This window comes from Anolis carolinensis, chromosome 2 (genome assembly GCF_035594765.1).
Source record: "Anolis carolinensis isolate JA03-04 chromosome 2, rAnoCar3.1.pri, whole genome shotgun sequence".
Classification (NCBI taxonomy): Eukaryota; Metazoa; Chordata; class Lepidosauria; order Squamata; family Dactyloidae; genus Anolis; species Anolis carolinensis.
Window position 1 is genome coordinate 89,258,789 of NC_085842.1, and position 16,116 is coordinate 89,274,904.

Here is a 16,116-nt window from a genome sequence, read left to right on the forward strand (position 1 = left end):
CTCCCAGGATTCCTTAACATTGAACCATAGCATTTAAAGTGGTATCAAACTCCATCAATTCTACAATATAGATCCACACCTAGTCTCTGGCATGTGAACTTATGAAAACAAGTGTCTTCCAATGCTGACTCCTGAGTCTCTAAATGCCATCCTGTGAACTCTAAATCCCAGGATTACACAGGACTTAATCATAACAAAGTGAGATCACGAGCTTTCACTTGGGTGGTGGGCAGTATGGTGTGTATGGAGGGCATTGGCAGCGCTCTTGGACATGTTCATGGTGCTCACAATAACCTGCAATGTCATTGGAGGGAGGGTCATTGGTGTCTCCTGAGTAGTGGGAGCTATAGCTGTTTGCGGAGGCAGGAGCTTGTCTGTATAAGTGGACACCTCAGCCATACACACACATACATATTTTCACTTTTATTATGTTTATAGATTACATAGTGCTATAATGCAGTACTGCCCGTGAGCTCTAGTTGTTTATGTCTAATGAGTTAAAAGAGTTGTGACAAAACATAGCCCTTGGGTGTAGACCAGGGATGGGAATGTGTGGTCCTTCAAGATAGTTGGTCAACTACAACTCCCAGCACTCCCGGTGGTAAGGAGTGTGGTGACTTGTGATCTAGCAACATCTGAAGCAGTAGTTAGACCGCTGCTGAAGAAGCCCTCCTTGGATCCCCTGGACCTTAATAATTACAAACCAGTGTTTAACCTTCCTTTTTTGGGCAAGGTGATTGAGAAGGCAGTTGCCCTCCAACTCCAGGTGGTCTTGGATGACATATACTTTCTTGACCTATTTCAAACTGGCTTTGAGACTGTGATGGTCTCCTTAGTGGATGATCTCCCTGGAGTTGAGACTGCAATGGTTGCCTTAGTGGACGATCTCCCTCTCAACACTGACAAAGGGAGTGTGTCACTGATGGCGCTTCTAGACCTCTTGGCAACTGTAGATACCAACAACCATGGTATCCTCTGGAATGCCTGGGGTGGGGACCTGGGCATCTGAGACACTGCTTCAGTGGTTCTGGTCATACCGCTCAGGCAGTTTCCAGATTATGGTGTTTGGGGATAGCTGCTCCTCAAAAAAGGAGTTGTTATGTGATATCCCACATGTTGCCATTCTATCCCCAATGCTTTTTAATATTTACATGAAGCCACTGGGAGAGATCATCCGTAGGCATGGGACAGGGTATTATCAGTATACTGATGACACCCAAATATATGTCTCCATGCTTTCAAAAACATTCACCTAAAGAGAGTGTCTCTCCTCTGAATGAATGCCTGGAAGAGGTAATGGGCTAGATGAGGAAAAACAAATTGAAACTGAATCAAACAAAACAGAGCTGCTTGCCATCAAGGGTCCTCATCTGGGGATGGAGATGTGTCAACCAGTTCTGGATGGGGTTACACTCCCCCAGATAGACTGGGTTCGCAGCTTGGGAGTGCTCCTAGATCAGTCTCTCCAAATATGAGCCCAGGCAGATGTAACAATCAGGGGTGCTTACTATCTACTTCAGCTGATACACTGGCTGCACCCTTTCCTAGATTTGGAGGACCTTAAGATGGTAGTGTAACCTCAAGGCTGGACTTCTGCAATGTGCTTTACATTGGGCTACCTTTGGTCCAAGTTTGGAAACTCCAGTTGGTTAAAAATATAGCAGTCAGATTGGTTGCAGGAACATCTAGGAGCATATTACACCTATCCCAAAGTCACTCCACTGGTTGCCAATTAATTCCCAGGCAAAGTATAATGTGTTGATAATGATCTTTAAAGCCCTCCATAGTTTGGGTCCAGGTTACTACAGGATCGCGTTCTCCCATACAAACCACCCCGAACACTGTTTTGTGTATTTTAATATGTATTTCATGGAAATATGTTTTAATATGTGTATTTTATGGAGTGCTTTTAAATGATTGATTATGTGTTTTGATTTTGTGTTTTAGCAATATTATAACCCACCTCAAGCTGTGAGAAGAGGCGAGTAAGAAATAAAATAATAATAATAAGATTAATAATAATTAAAGGATCACTACTTCTCCAATCCTGCTGTAAACAGTGCTTTTTGACATATGATCTAGTGAAAACTAGAATCCTGTATATATGTATAGTGGCCAGTGGGTCTGGAAAAGAAGGTAGCCCTTCTCATTATACAGTGAATATCCAACAAAGATATTTTAATTTAAAAAATTCATCAAGCTAGTCTTGTACCGAAAGTTGTCTTCAAATAGGGGATATACAGTACAAGTGTCTATTTAAGTATGTGTATGTGAAGGTGGCAAAGTGTGTTAAAGCACTGAGCTGGAGACCGAAAGGTCCCAGGTTCAAACCCCGGGAGCAGCGTGAGCGGCCACTGTTAGCTCCAGCTCCTGCCAACCTAGCAGTTTGAAAACATGCCAATGTGAGTAGATCAATAGGTACCGCTCCGGCGGGAAGGTAACGGCGCTCCATGCAGTCATGCCGGCCACATGACCTTGGAGGTGTCTACGGACAACGCCGGCTCTTGGGCTTAGAAATGGAGATGAGCACCAACCTCGAGTCAGACATGACTGGACTTAACGTCAGGGGAAAACCTTTACCTTTATGTGTGAGTACATGTGTGATACACTATCAGACTGCAGATACTGGTAGTGAGGGGACCTCTCTTTGCATTGTTGCACACATGGAGCTTTTGTTCCATGTGTGAAGTCTTGTAACATAATCCATATAAGGAATGGGACTTAGGAGAGGAGTCTGCAGGTCAGGTTTCAATATGTAGTAGTTATCTCTGGCTCACATCAGTTTATCTAAACCCTTGTGCTGGCAGGACTGCTGATTGAAAGGTCGGTGGTTTGAATCCGGGGAATGGGGTGAGCTCCCGTCTGGCAGCTCCAGCTTCCCATGCCGGGACATGAGAGAAGTCTTCCACAGGATGATAAAACATCCAGGCGTCCTCTGGGCAACGTCTTTGCAGATGGCCAATTCTCTCACACCAGAAGCAACTTGCAGTTTCTCAAGTCGCTCTGACATGAAATTAAAAAATCTAATCATTATACCACACTGTTTTCCAAGCCACAAAATGCTATCTTTGTATTTATTTGTTCAGACTACATTCTTTTGTTGCTGTTATTTGCCACTAAGGCTGCTTCAGCTTAGGATAACCCCATGAATAAGAGACTTCTAAGAGCTCCAGCCATCAACAACCCAGCTCAGGTCTTGAAAGAGCTGTTTCCTTTGACTAGTCAAACTGTGACACTGTCTTTCTTTTTCCTACTGATTTTCACATAGCTGAACATTTTGTCTTTTGTAATGAGTCATATCATCTCATGGTATGTCCAAAGTATGATAGTCTCAATTTAGTCGTTTTGTCCTCTACATAAAGGTTGGGCTTGGTTTCTTTGGGACCCATTTTATTTATTTTTCCTGCACTCCATTTCATATGAATTGATTTATATGAGCCACTCCGAGTTTTCTTGGGGAGAAGGGGCAGGATATAAATAAAGCTTTATTATTATTACTATTATTATTATTATTATTATTATTCTCCTCCTCTTCCTCCCCCCCCCTCCAGACTTTCTTCACTAATTCTCCCAAACATACATAGACATTTTAACTTATGTATTTTTACTCTTCAGGATCTTACTAGTTCCTTTATAGCTGCCCCTCCAAGACTTAATCTGCTTCTTATTTCTTGGCTGAAGTCTTAATTTTGATTGATGATTGGGCCAAGAGGTGGGGGAAAGATTGTCATCTCCACAGCAAAACCACTTTCTTCAATACTAGTTTGAAACTGCTGTATGTGGCCAATGTAAAGGTTCCTTTCATCATCCTCTTTTAAGTAACTCATCTGTGGTGTGGTCATTCTCTTTGTTTTCTTATAATCCTGTTTAAGCACTTCCTTCCTTACCTTTCATCAATACTCATTTCCAGTCTTTGCTATTTTCTGCTTGTGATATAATGCTGCATGCATACTTTAAATGGTTGATGTTCCAGTTTTCTCACCTCCTTCCTCCAGATCTAAAATTTGATGAATATCCTCTCCTTGGCACCTAGATATCAATAACAGCTATTGAGGACAAAGTATATATTTTTACAGGGATTTGGCAGGGAAGTTTCCTGTGGGACTAGTTATTATTATATGCCATCAAGTAACTTCCTACTTATGGTGACAAAAATGAAACTATACGAGGTTTTTCTTGGCAAGATTTGTTCAAAGGGGGTTATCTTTGCCTTTCTCGGAAGCTGAGAGAGTATGACTGGCCCAAGGTCACCCATGGCTGAGTGGAGATTCAAGCACTGGTCACCAGAGCAATAGTCTAATGCATTACACCATGTTGGCTTTCAATGAGGCTAGTGGGGGGCCCATAACTTGATAGGGTGCTGGATGGTTTGGAAAGTAATACAAATATAGTTATCAGAACTGGATCAAAATCAGATACATGGAAGCTTTGTTAAGAAAAGCATACTTGAAAGTTTACTTTTGCTGGAAATGTATATAAAACATAGGCTATCAAATTAAAAACTGGAGTGGGCTCCTTTACCTTTCATGGTTTCACAGAAGAGAAAAAAGTCACAGTTATTTATTGTCACACAACCAGATAACAAGCAACACCTGCTGAAATTCCCATTTCTAAATATCCATTTAAAAGTGCGGGAGTCATTTACAGGTTTTAGTCTGGCAGCTCTGTGAGTAATGCTATATGCTTATTTAGAGTGCAGTCTTATACAGAAGACTTGCCAGCAAAGGGGCTAAAGTGTTTGGCAGAAGTTTTGCTATGTGCTTCCACCACAGTAGACATACTGTTTGGATGCCATAGTTGTACAGGACACAGCTGTGAATATGACACAGGCAGCCATGTACTTTCATCGCCCACAAACTGTGCCTCTTTGGTCCATGGACATACAGTAGAGTCTCACTTATCCAAGATTCGCTTATCCAAGGTTCTGGATTATCCAAGCCATTTTTGTAGTCAATGTTTTCAATATATGATGATATTTTGGTGCTAAATTCGTAAATACAGTAATTACAACATAACATTACTGCGTATTGAACTACGTTTTCTGTCAAATTTGTTGTATAACATGATGTTTTGGTGCTTCATTTGTAAAATCATAACCTAATTTGATGTTTAATAGGCTTTTCCTTAATCCCTCCTTATTATCCAAGATATTCACTTATCCAAGGTTCTGCCAGCCCATTTAGCTTGGATAAGTGAGACTCTACTATACCACTATGCTGTTTTACCCAACCACAGACCTGGGCCACAGAATTTTCCTTCCCAAAAGTTACCAGGAAAAACTAGTCAAAGGCTATTTCTACAGTACTTGTGATTTGTCTCCGGTGTTCAGAAATACCAAGCAGCATTGTCTGGTTGAACAATTGTACACAGAAGAGATACTGATGTTGTCGCATCCTTGGGCCTCAGTAACTCATGCATTCAGGAAAGCAGGAGCATTATATTTAAGGGAGGTGACACAGCAAAGATCAAAGATCCTAACTTTTTTAACATTCTGGAATGGAGAAAGGTGTATAAAATAAGATCTCAGATTTTTACAGCGCTTAAGAAGTTTCATATCACATCGCAGCAATCCTTACATCAGGGGTGGGCAAAGCATGCTCCTCTGGGCTCTTCTTGGCCTCCAGGGCCCCAAAGGAGTAAAAGAAAGCAGCAACTAAAATGCTCTTTTCGTGGTGAGGAGGGTATTTTCATGATGATTGAAGGTTGAGTAGAAAACACACAATTCAATTATTGACTTTGAACCCAAAATCATTATTTTATTTTGATGTGCCATCAAGTTAGTTTCACCTTCTGGTAATTTTGTGAATGAGAGACCTCCAATAAATTGAGTTGCTATGAGTTTTCTGGGCTGTATGGCCATGTTCCAGAAGCATTATCTCCTGATGTTTCACCTACATCTATGGCAAGCATCCTCAGAGGTTGTGAGGTCTGTTGGACATTCCACAGATATATAAACCCCACTTGCCTCATTTCCCACAGACCTCACAATATGTGAGGATGCCTGCCATAGATCTGGACAAAACATCAGGAGAGAATGCTTCTGGAATATGGCCATACAGCCCGGAAAACTCACAGCAACCCAGTGATTCTGGCCATGAAAGCCTTCGATTCCAAGAAATTGCTGTCTGCAGGAACATCCCTTTTTGTGGCTCCTTCCAACTCTATGATTCTATGTTGTCTCCCCCTTCTGGATTTTGTCCCACCCACTTTCTAAAACTGACAGCATTGAGAGCCATTTAATCAGGAAACCACACCCAATCTTGTCTAATTTTGGTATATTAGCAGGATTAGGCTTGGTTACTAGTTGGACTGGAAATCTTCAGGGATCTCCAGGTACGGCGTTAGGAAAGAAATCTTCCTGAAACCCTGGAGAGTTATCACTGCCAGTCCCTGCACAGCTCCCTATGGTCCTAATCATCTATAATCTTAAGAGAAAGGAGAGCATTTAGATAAATTGGTTTTGTGCTTGTTTGTTTGTTTTGTCATTCTGTCAATAACACATTCCTCCACATGTAATCTGTCTAAAATGAAGGATGGGGTGCATATCAGCACCAACAGAACAATTTCTGGAATTTTAATTTTATTATTTACTTCTGCAAAAATATACATGCAAAACAAGAACAGGATATTTACACAAAATCTAAATGTATGGTTCATTCATTACAAACTATATTTCCACCATTGCTTCAGAGACAATTTGTCCTGATTTTCTCTTTCCCAGTTTTGGGACGGGTAAAAGGAAAAAAGGCTAAAGAACTGGAAGAAAGTGAGAAATGGAAGAGATATGCATTTTTGTCAGCTTGATGCTCCATAATATATTGGGAAGGAGGGAGCTTGGTTGTGCAATACATCTCCTCTGGGGACAAGAAACATCCTCATGAAGATTAGTCTTAGGGTGCATGTCCACTGTAGAACTATTTCAGATCAACACTTCTTTAACCCAGGCCTCAATGTTATGGAATCATCATGGGAGTGGTAGTTTTGTAAGTCGAACAGTTCTTCAACAAATAACTCGCAGGTTTCCAAAGCACTGAGCCATGGCAGTTCAACTGCGGTCAAACTGCATTCATTCTACAGCATGTGTCAAATACAAGGTCCATGGGCTTGATCCGGCCCACCATGTCATTTTATGTGGCCCACTGGATGCCTTCACACATGTCTAATGAATACACCTGTATTCATTAGACATGACTAAAGCTAATGGGAATTGTGATAGAATAACATTTGGAAGTCTGAAGTTTGTTCTATTAGTCAGGATCGTGGGTTTTGAGTTTAGATACAAGTCTTGCAGATGAGATCATACCCAGTGGGATACCTGCTGGGACCCCTGGCTATTGACCTGTGGGTCCCACAAGATTCTATTCTTTCTCCCATGCTTTTTAACATCTACATGAAACTGCTGAGTGAGGTCATCCAGAGTTTTAGAGTTGGGTGCCATCTCTAGGCAGATGACACTCAGCTCTAATACTCTTTTCCACCACATTCCAAGGATGTTCCCCAGATCCTGGACCAGTGCCTGAGAGCTGTGATGGACTGGATGAGGGCCAACAAACTGAGGCTTAATCCAGACAAGACAGAGGTCCTCCTGGTCAGTCGCAGTGCCGATCAGGGTTTAGGGTGGCTACCTGTGCTTGACGGGGTTACACTCCTCCTGAAGACAACAGTCTGCAGCTTGGGGATCCTCCTGGATTCAGCTCTGACGCTTGAAGCCCAAGTGTCGGCGGTGGCTGGGAGGGCCTTCACACAATTAAAACTTGTGTACCAATTGTGATTGTCCCTTGAAAAGCCTGACTTGGCCATGGTGGTCCACGCCTTAGTTACAACTAGAATGGGCTACTGCAATGCACTCTATGTGGGGCTGCCTTTGAGGACGCACTTCCGTCTCAAGTATGGCTGGTGGGAACGAGAGAGAGGGCCTTCTCGGTGGTGGCCCCCAGCTTTGGAATGCCCTCCTGAGGGAGATCAGGCTAGCCCCCACCCTCCAAGCCTTCTGCATACAATTGAAGACATGGCTTTCACCATATTTAGATTCCTTATGAACATTCTTCATGAGGACCTTCAGATTATCAAGCACTTTAATAAACTGAGATTGATTACTGTTGTTTTTACCTGCAGCAATTGCTGTATTTTAGATTTTAATCGGGGCACTGTGAAGTTGTGGTGTTTATGCAGGCTGCTTATTGTTTTAGGTTATTATTTTGCAATTTTGTATTTTGCATGTTGAACCTTGAGTGCCTTGTGAGCCACCCCAAGTCCCTCTGGGAGATGGTGGTGGGGCATAAAGTGTATTATTATTATTATTAATTATTATTATTATAATAATAATATGTCTGACTTTAAAACGCCCTTTAACCTTTCCCAGCCTCAGAGCCACAAGTGCTGTTGGGTTGCAATTCCCATTATCCCCAGTTTGCATGACACATAATATAAAAGGATAGGAATTGTCCTTCAACTGGGTAAAAATTAATGTGTAGTAACTATGGAATATATATGGCTAGATAGCTTGATAGTTGGCCCTCTGTATCCATGGATTCAAAGGCAACCTTAAGGCTGATGTGGCCCTCAGTGCCAATTCTAGAGCCCAGGTGCGCCCTTGGGCTGCACTTCTCCCAAACAGGGCCTTGGGCTGGGGCTCAAGCAGCCTTTGGGTGGCTTCTTTCCGCTCAGCCCCCTTCCCCCACGGGATGCTTTGACAGATACCCTTCCAACGGGGCAAGGGAGCCCTCTCCCGCCTGTGAAGAAACACCGGCGCAGATCCCAGGAGGAGCGAGCCTCTCCGCCGCCCGTCCTCCCGGCCACCTGCCCCTTGGCTCCAGGCCCCACAAGCCCGGCTCCCCCCAAACCTCCTGCAGCCTGGCTCTCAAGCCCCCGCTCCGTGGGGCCTCCGCCTTGGCTGCTGCTGCTGCTGCATCCGGGCGCGGGTGCGGAGGGAAAGGCGGGGGGGGGGGGGCGTTGCGTTGCGCGCGGGGCGCGGATGGCGCGATGATGACATCCCTTCGCGGGCGGGTCCACGAGCGCGGCGGAGGAGGAGGAGGAGGCGGCGGCGGCGGTAGAGGCAGAGGCGGCACCGGGAGCGCGGCTGGGCGAAGCAGGCGCCGCCGTCTCCGCTCCTCCGTCTGTCCGTCCGTCCTTCCATCCGTCCGTCTAGCCTGCCCTCCATGGCCGAGCGGGCCTGAGCCCCCGCAGCGCCCGCCTCTCCTCTCCTCCTCTCCTCTCCTTTCCTGTCCTCCTCTCCTGTCCTCCCGCCCTCTCGGCCCGGAATGCTCTGAAGCCCCCGGCGGAGACGCAGCCCAGTCCAGCGCTTATCGCCCATCGCAGGTGAGCGGCCGCAGGGAGGCAGGGAGGGGAGAGGGAGAGGGAGAGGGGCAAGGCAGGGGCGGCCCAGCGGAGGCCTGGAGGCAGAGCCTGCTCTCGGGGCGCGGGGCGGCACCCCCGCGGGGTATTTCATTTCATTGCATTTGGATGGGGAGGAAGAAGAGGACTCCGGGGACTCAGACAGGGACGGAGGCGGTGCGCATTCCTGGCCTTCTGCCCAGCATCCCCGGCCCATTCCCGCTCTCCTTCCCTCCGGTTTCAAGGACACGGGGATGTCCCCGAGTGGACCGCCTCCATCCGGACTGCAGGAGCCCCTTAAAGGAGGGAAGGGGAGGGGGTGCTTTTAAGGAAAGGCCAGGGAAGGGGCCATTCCCCTCCTTCGGTGGCTGAGGCTGCTGCAGCCATTGGGGCCGCACAGAAAGGTAGGCCAGGGCAGAGGTGGCAGCTGGGAAGGGATGCGGGGAGGAGGGGAGGGCAGGGAGGGTCTGTGTGCTCCATCCTGCTGCAATGGAGCAGCTGCCCCCAGACTTGTTGAGCTGGCAAACGGGAGCAGAAGGTTGCTTTTCCCCGTGGGGACCTGCGTGCCCCCCTTCCCCCGTTTCTGCCTTTTCAGGCGGCGGGAGGGATGACTGAGAGAGGGGGGGAGGGGGGAGAAACAGCCCCCGCGCATCTCGGGTTGTCCGAAGGGCTGACCTGTCCCCATCAGCCCCCCCCCCCCCACACACACACACACACACACGCCCGCCCTGCGATGGAAGCGGGAAGCGCCGCGGGCGTCTCTCTGAAGCCATCTTGCCTGGCGCCTCCTCTCTCCCTCTCCCTCCCTCCCTCCCTCCCCGCAGAGCTCACTGCCGGGATGGATGTGTTCATGAAGGGCTTGTCCAAGGCCAAGGAAGGGGTCGCCGCCGCCGCCGAGAAGACCAAGGAAGGGGTGGCCGCGGCCGCGGAGAAGACCAAGGAAGGCGTGCTCTACGTCGGTAAGGCGTCCGCAGCCCCGGAGGCGGAGGAGGAGAGGAGAGGGAGGGGGCAGGGGCTGCAGGGGCCCGATGCGGAGCGGAGATGCCCGCCTGGCCCTGGGCGGCAGGGAAGGAGAAGGCAGGGAGCCTCCCTAGGTGCCAGGCCATGCCGGAGGGCCATGGGCACCTTGCGCCCCCTCCCCCCAATCCATCTGTGGTGTTCAGAGTAGAGGAGGGTACATTCAGCCAGGGTGGGGTGAGATATTCATACTGGATCCTATGGGACGAGTGTCTCCACCAATCCCATCCCAACCCAGTACCAAGAGGCTTCCCATTCTGGAGCTCACCTTGGAGGCGTAATTTGTTTTTGCAAGTAATCACTTGCCCCTTAATATCCAAGTAAGCCCCTCTGACAGGTCACAAAGGTGCTGTTGAGAACTGGAATCCTGCTCCAGTCCAGCAGCCCAGAGCCAACGGTGTGCCCTTAGTGACAGTGTGATTCTGGGAAGGCATCCAAGATTCTTGAAACCTCAGACAGGAACCCAATACCGCACGGCGCTCCTTCCTTCTGGTTTTATTTGCTTCTCATCTTGCTGGTTTTGTGAAGCAATGAAGGGCACAGGATGAATGGGTGGAATTTTTTTTTTCCTGATAAAGCTGCCCTGTTGGTGCAGTGGGTTAAACCGCTGAGATGCTGAACTTGCGGTTCAAATCCAGGGAGAGAGGTGAGCTCCTGCTGTTAGCCCCAGCTTCTGCCAACCTGGCAGTTCGAAAACAGGCAAATGTGAGTAGATCAATAGGTACCGCTCTAGCGGGAAGGTAACGGCGCTCCATGCAGTCATGCCGGCCACATGACCTTGGAGGTGTCTATGGACAACGCCAGCTCTTCAGCTTAGAAATTGAGATGAACACCAATCCCCAGAGTCAGACACAACTAGACTTAATGTCAGGGGGAAACCTTTACCTTAATTGTTTCACAATGACACACAGGCTTTTAGGTTTTACAGAACTCTTAATCAAGCAATATATTCATACAAATGCTAGCATTTTATTTCATGAATACCTATGTGAGGTATGATGGCTTGCTCATATCATTTAAAGGCTGGTTTGGTCCATCGAGATTAACTTATGTCTATATCTATTATTGTTGTGTGTCATCAAGTTATTTCCAATTTTTGGTGAGACTATCACAGGGTTTTCTTTGCAAGATTTGTTTGGTGAGGGCATGCCACTGCCTTCCTCTGAGGCTGAGAGAATGTGGCTTGCCCAATGTCACCCAATGGGCTTTCATGAGTGAGTGAGGATTTGTGCCTTGGTCTCCAGGGTCATAATTTGACACTCAAATCCTCTATGCCACATATTCTATATTATAATAAAATACAGGCCTCCAGCCCAGGCCTCCCATTTTAAGCACAAAGCTACTAGTTTTTAGATATAGATTTACAAAGACTGTGATCTGTGTTTAGTTTAGTGCTTCAATTACAGAAGTACCAAGGGGCCATAATTTGATTTAAAAAGGAGGAAGACTGTAAAGGGATCAATGAGTCCTTGTGGAATCTATGAAATTGCCCTTCCCACCTTTCTCCTCTTAATTGGAGAGTGATTCAATTTCTGAATGTGATGCACTTCTTTTCAGATACAAGTCCAATGTTGAGGTTCGTGTCTGGGGAGTCGTCTCCCCAATGGTAAATAGTTTGTCTTTGGGAAAAGGCATGTTGGCAGATTTTGTAGCCAGCTCAGCGAAACCATTTGACAGGTGTGTACAGTATATTCATAAATATCTGCTCTACATTCAGGAGCTATCTCTGATTTTATAGATTCACCAGCCTCACTTCCCAGAATTTGATTGGACAACCCAAACATCTCCCATCACTCAGAATGATCATGCAAAATATGCTGAAAGAGCTCCGCCTAGCAATTCCCCTTCTATTTTCTCACCAGCATTTCACTTGGTTCCTTCCAGGCCTGGAACACATTTCTATAGTCTTCCTATATATGTAGGTACATACTCCTCCTGGAATGGTAGGTTCCATGAGAAAATAACAGCAAAGCAGCAGATGTCTACAATTGCAGCCGTGTATTGGAATACATGTGATGTGAATTTTGCCAAATAATTTTTAAAATGGCAGCTGACATTCTTGAAGAAACTGTGAAGCAGCCATGATGTGCAGCAGGGGACTGGCAATAGCAATGTCTGGCAGCACTTGCTCAAATAAATTAGCAGTGGAAAAATTAACAAGGGGTGTCAGTGCGTGGGTGGAATGGCACAAGTACGCTTCGGGGGGGGGGGGATAAGGATTCTGAAAAGGGAGAAAGAACAGTGTACTAAGAAAAAGAACACAAGGGAGATGAGGTGAAAAACCCATCCATTAACAAGGTTCACATTTTTCCGTGAAAAATTATATACATTGTGACAGACAAACAGGGTGTGATATCAAGTGTACTCTCTCAGGCAGGCCCCTTCCACACAGTTGAATAAAATCCCATATTACCTGCTTGAACTGGAATATATGGCAGTGTGGACTCAGATAACCCAGTTCAAAGCCGATATTGTGGGATTTTCTGTCTTGATGTTCTGAATTATATGGCTGTGTGGAAGGGCCCTCAGCCTAATACATTCCTACAGATTCTTCTCTTAAGGAATCCACTTCCAAGCTTTCAGATTATAAATCCACCTATTCATTGATAACATTTAATAGGCCCACATTAGCTCAGAAAAGTAATTTTTGTGAACTACCTTCAGGGCCGGCCCTAGGTAATTTTCAAGTGTAAGTGAATAGAATTTTAGCACCCCACCCCCAAACCAATCACTGAAAAATAAACCTGTTGGATAAGCAAAAATGTTGGATAATAAGGATGGATTAAGGAAAAGCCTATTAAACATCAAATTACATTATGATTTTACGAATTAAGCACCAAAACATCATGTTTTTACAACAAATTGACAGAAAAAGCAGTTCAATACATGGTAATGTTATGTAGGAATTACTATATTTGCAAATTTAGGACCAAACATTGAACTGGGATATAGGGTAGTGTGGACTCAGATAACCTAGTTCAAAACAGATATTGTGGGTTATTCTGCTTTGGTATTCTGGGTTATATGACCGTGTGGAAGAGCACTGAGGGTCCTTCCACACAGCCATATAACCCAGAATATCAAGGCAGATAATCCACAATTAAAAGGCCACTGAAAGGGATTCTGGCCCCTGGTATTAAAAAAAACTCTAAAATCAAGATAGTAAATAAAGAACACCACTCAGAAAACAGAGGAATTCCAGACAGGAAACAATCAGGGCCAGCTAACACCTCCCAACAATGGATTCCCCCAGACAGGAAGCAGATAGGCTTTGAAGTTGCAAAGCCATTCAATGCTAATCAAGGTGACCACTTACAACATTCACACTTGCCTCAAGGACTGACATTCCACATATATATAAACCACACTTGCCTAGTTTCCAAGAGACCTCACTTGAAGCGGTGGCGCGTGTGCTCTCCAGCCGCTTCACCCAGCGGGAGGCAGCCTCAACTGCGCCCCCCAAACAATGGCGCCCAAGGCAACTGCCTAAATTGCCTTATGGGTGTATAATTGCCTAAATTGCCCTGTATGGCCATGCTGGTTAGAGGACCCTAGGAGTTGTATTCCTTGAAAGAGGCACAGTGTTCCCTCACTACTTCGTGGTTCACTTTTCACGTCCTCGCTGTTTTGTGGGTTTTCAGTAAATATTAATGTACACCATTTATTGCAGTATTTTCACTGTTTCGTGGGTTTTTGGGGAGGAAGGGAGGGGCAGGCTTATAAGAAAGAGTTTTGGAAGGGGGGAAAGGGAGAAATAAAGGGAGAGGGGGGAGGGTAGGGAAGGATTGGAAATAAAAATGGTTATTTAGCTTCCATTCTTCTTCTCTGCTGGTGTATTGTATATTGTAACTGCTAAAATAAAGTATAAATATTAAAATATATATTGTCCCTACTTCGCGGATTTTCACTTATCGCAGGTGGTCCTGGAACGTAACCCCCGCAATAAGTGAGGAAGCACTGTATTCCAAAGCTTCTGCATTAGAGCAAGATTTGAGTCTTGGGTACAGCCAAGGTGGGTTTGTGTTAAATTTCTATTTTCTGGCAATCCAAATAATTACAGAGTGAATCAGGTTGGGATTGGCCTCCATAGTGAATGGTAGGCACAAACCATGACAATAGCACAAACAACCAGTTTAGGTATTTCTTTTGGTAGCAGTCTGGTGGGAAACGTGTTGTTAACACCCATGCTGCTCACATATGTCTTCAGTATGTGAATATAATGTGCTGATGATCCATTCATTTATTATGAAGGCTCACATGCTATGAAGTTGTGATTGTAGCATATCCTACAGTTTGTCTTGGTTCTAACTTCCCCCTTCCCCCATTCAAAAAGCAGATTTGTTGACCTAGATCCAGTGGTTGTCTGCCAGTGTGACTAGATTCTCTTCTCTTCCTCACTTCCCCAAATTACTATTTGATGGGAGGAGTCCATCTTTGGAGCAGATTTTGACCAGTTTGGTTTGACCAGTTCTTAGTTCCACTGATGGAAGCAGTTCCATCAGCGGATCAACTTTGTTGGATTCTGGCTAGTGTGATGAAGAGAGGTTCCCGGGGAAAGAGAAAGGCAGGTCCTGCTCCTGTAATGTTCACATAACATCATACTTGAAAAATACAGGCCAATGCTTGAGAGGTAAGTCCCGCAGAGGCCAATGGGACTTTCTCCAGCTAAATGCTTGAGGGTATCATTACTCTAACACATATTTCTCTTTCTTTTTAAAATTCTATTTTTGCAATGTGAGTAATACGAGAGTAAAAGGTAAAACAGAAGTAAGAGTGTGAAGACACCTGGGACTTTTTTCTTTTCTTTCACCTTGCTTTCTGATTTTCACGTCTTATTTCTCTCTTCCTTACACCCATTCTTCCTATTTTGCCTGCCCCTTTTGCCATCTGTTTTGGAAAACCTTTGATTTTTCTGTGCTTGGTTGGCTCAAAATAATCTCCATCTAAAGTTACACTACAATCCTTCTAATTGGCATGGCACGAGGCAGCACATTTTACACTACTATGAATCCCTTTGAAAGCACCTTTGCACTTTTATTCTTTGTATCTCCCTGCCAATTTCAGGGAGAAATGGCCAGCGCAATAGCTGCCACACTTTTCCATTTCAAGTATTTGTTCCCTGTGCATCCATAGTATTTTTGGAATTTAAAAAATCTCTGTAATGATGCCTTTAATAATGTTAGTAGGCCTAAACTTACCTACAGACTTTTACACATCTCAGTTTGCAACAAGATGAAAAAGATACCACATCCAGAATAGATTATGCCAATTGAGATATGCGCACCTAGTTTGGTGTTTCACATGGCTGGCACAGGTTTGTAATTTTTAAATCTTATGTTAGAGATTTGTATGCTTTCCAATATCACTGGTTAGAACCAGCTCCACCCCACCCCCTGTGCATCTTAACTCTAGAAGAAAATTGGAGCAGATGGATGACTGTCATGACCAGGCAACAGTGTAACGTACATACCACGTCACTTGCTAAAAATAAAAAGAAATAGAGTTACCTGTCCTCAGTGTACTGATTATAATATGCTTCCAAGTTCTTAGTGAATCACATTCAATATTTGCATGTACATGTTCAATATAGACTCCTTGGGACTGATCAAAATCCCCTAAAACCACTTTTGTAAGCTGGCCATCAGGTTAAGAGAAGGGCTTCATGTACACAGGTTTTCCTGCCAGCTCAAGACAGTTACTCCACAGGGACCCTATTGTCCATGATATCTGAAACTAAGTCTTGGCAGCTAAGATATCATAAAGAAC

The 16,116-nt window shown here is 45.2% G+C and overlaps 1 protein-coding gene across 2 annotated transcripts in view; it reads left to right on the forward strand.

Annotated features, from left to right (window-relative positions):
• The first annotated feature begins 10,163 nt into the window (after positions 1-10,163).
• The window catches only part of sncb (synuclein beta), a 32,893-nt gene continuing 26,940 nt past the window's right edge, over positions 10,164-16,116 (forward strand). The window contains exons 1-2 of one of the 2 annotated variants that reach the window (XM_062970199.1): positions 11,969-12,027; positions 14,268-14,362. In XM_062970199.1, coding sequence (XP_062826269.1) covers positions 11,984-12,027; positions 14,268-14,362 — 139 coding nt within the window. In that variant the 5' untranslated portion in view covers positions 11,969-11,983. Of the gene's footprint in view, positions 10,293-11,968; positions 12,028-14,267; positions 14,363-16,116 lie in introns of those variants that run through there. The other variant, XM_062970200.1, reaches the window with a different exon arrangement.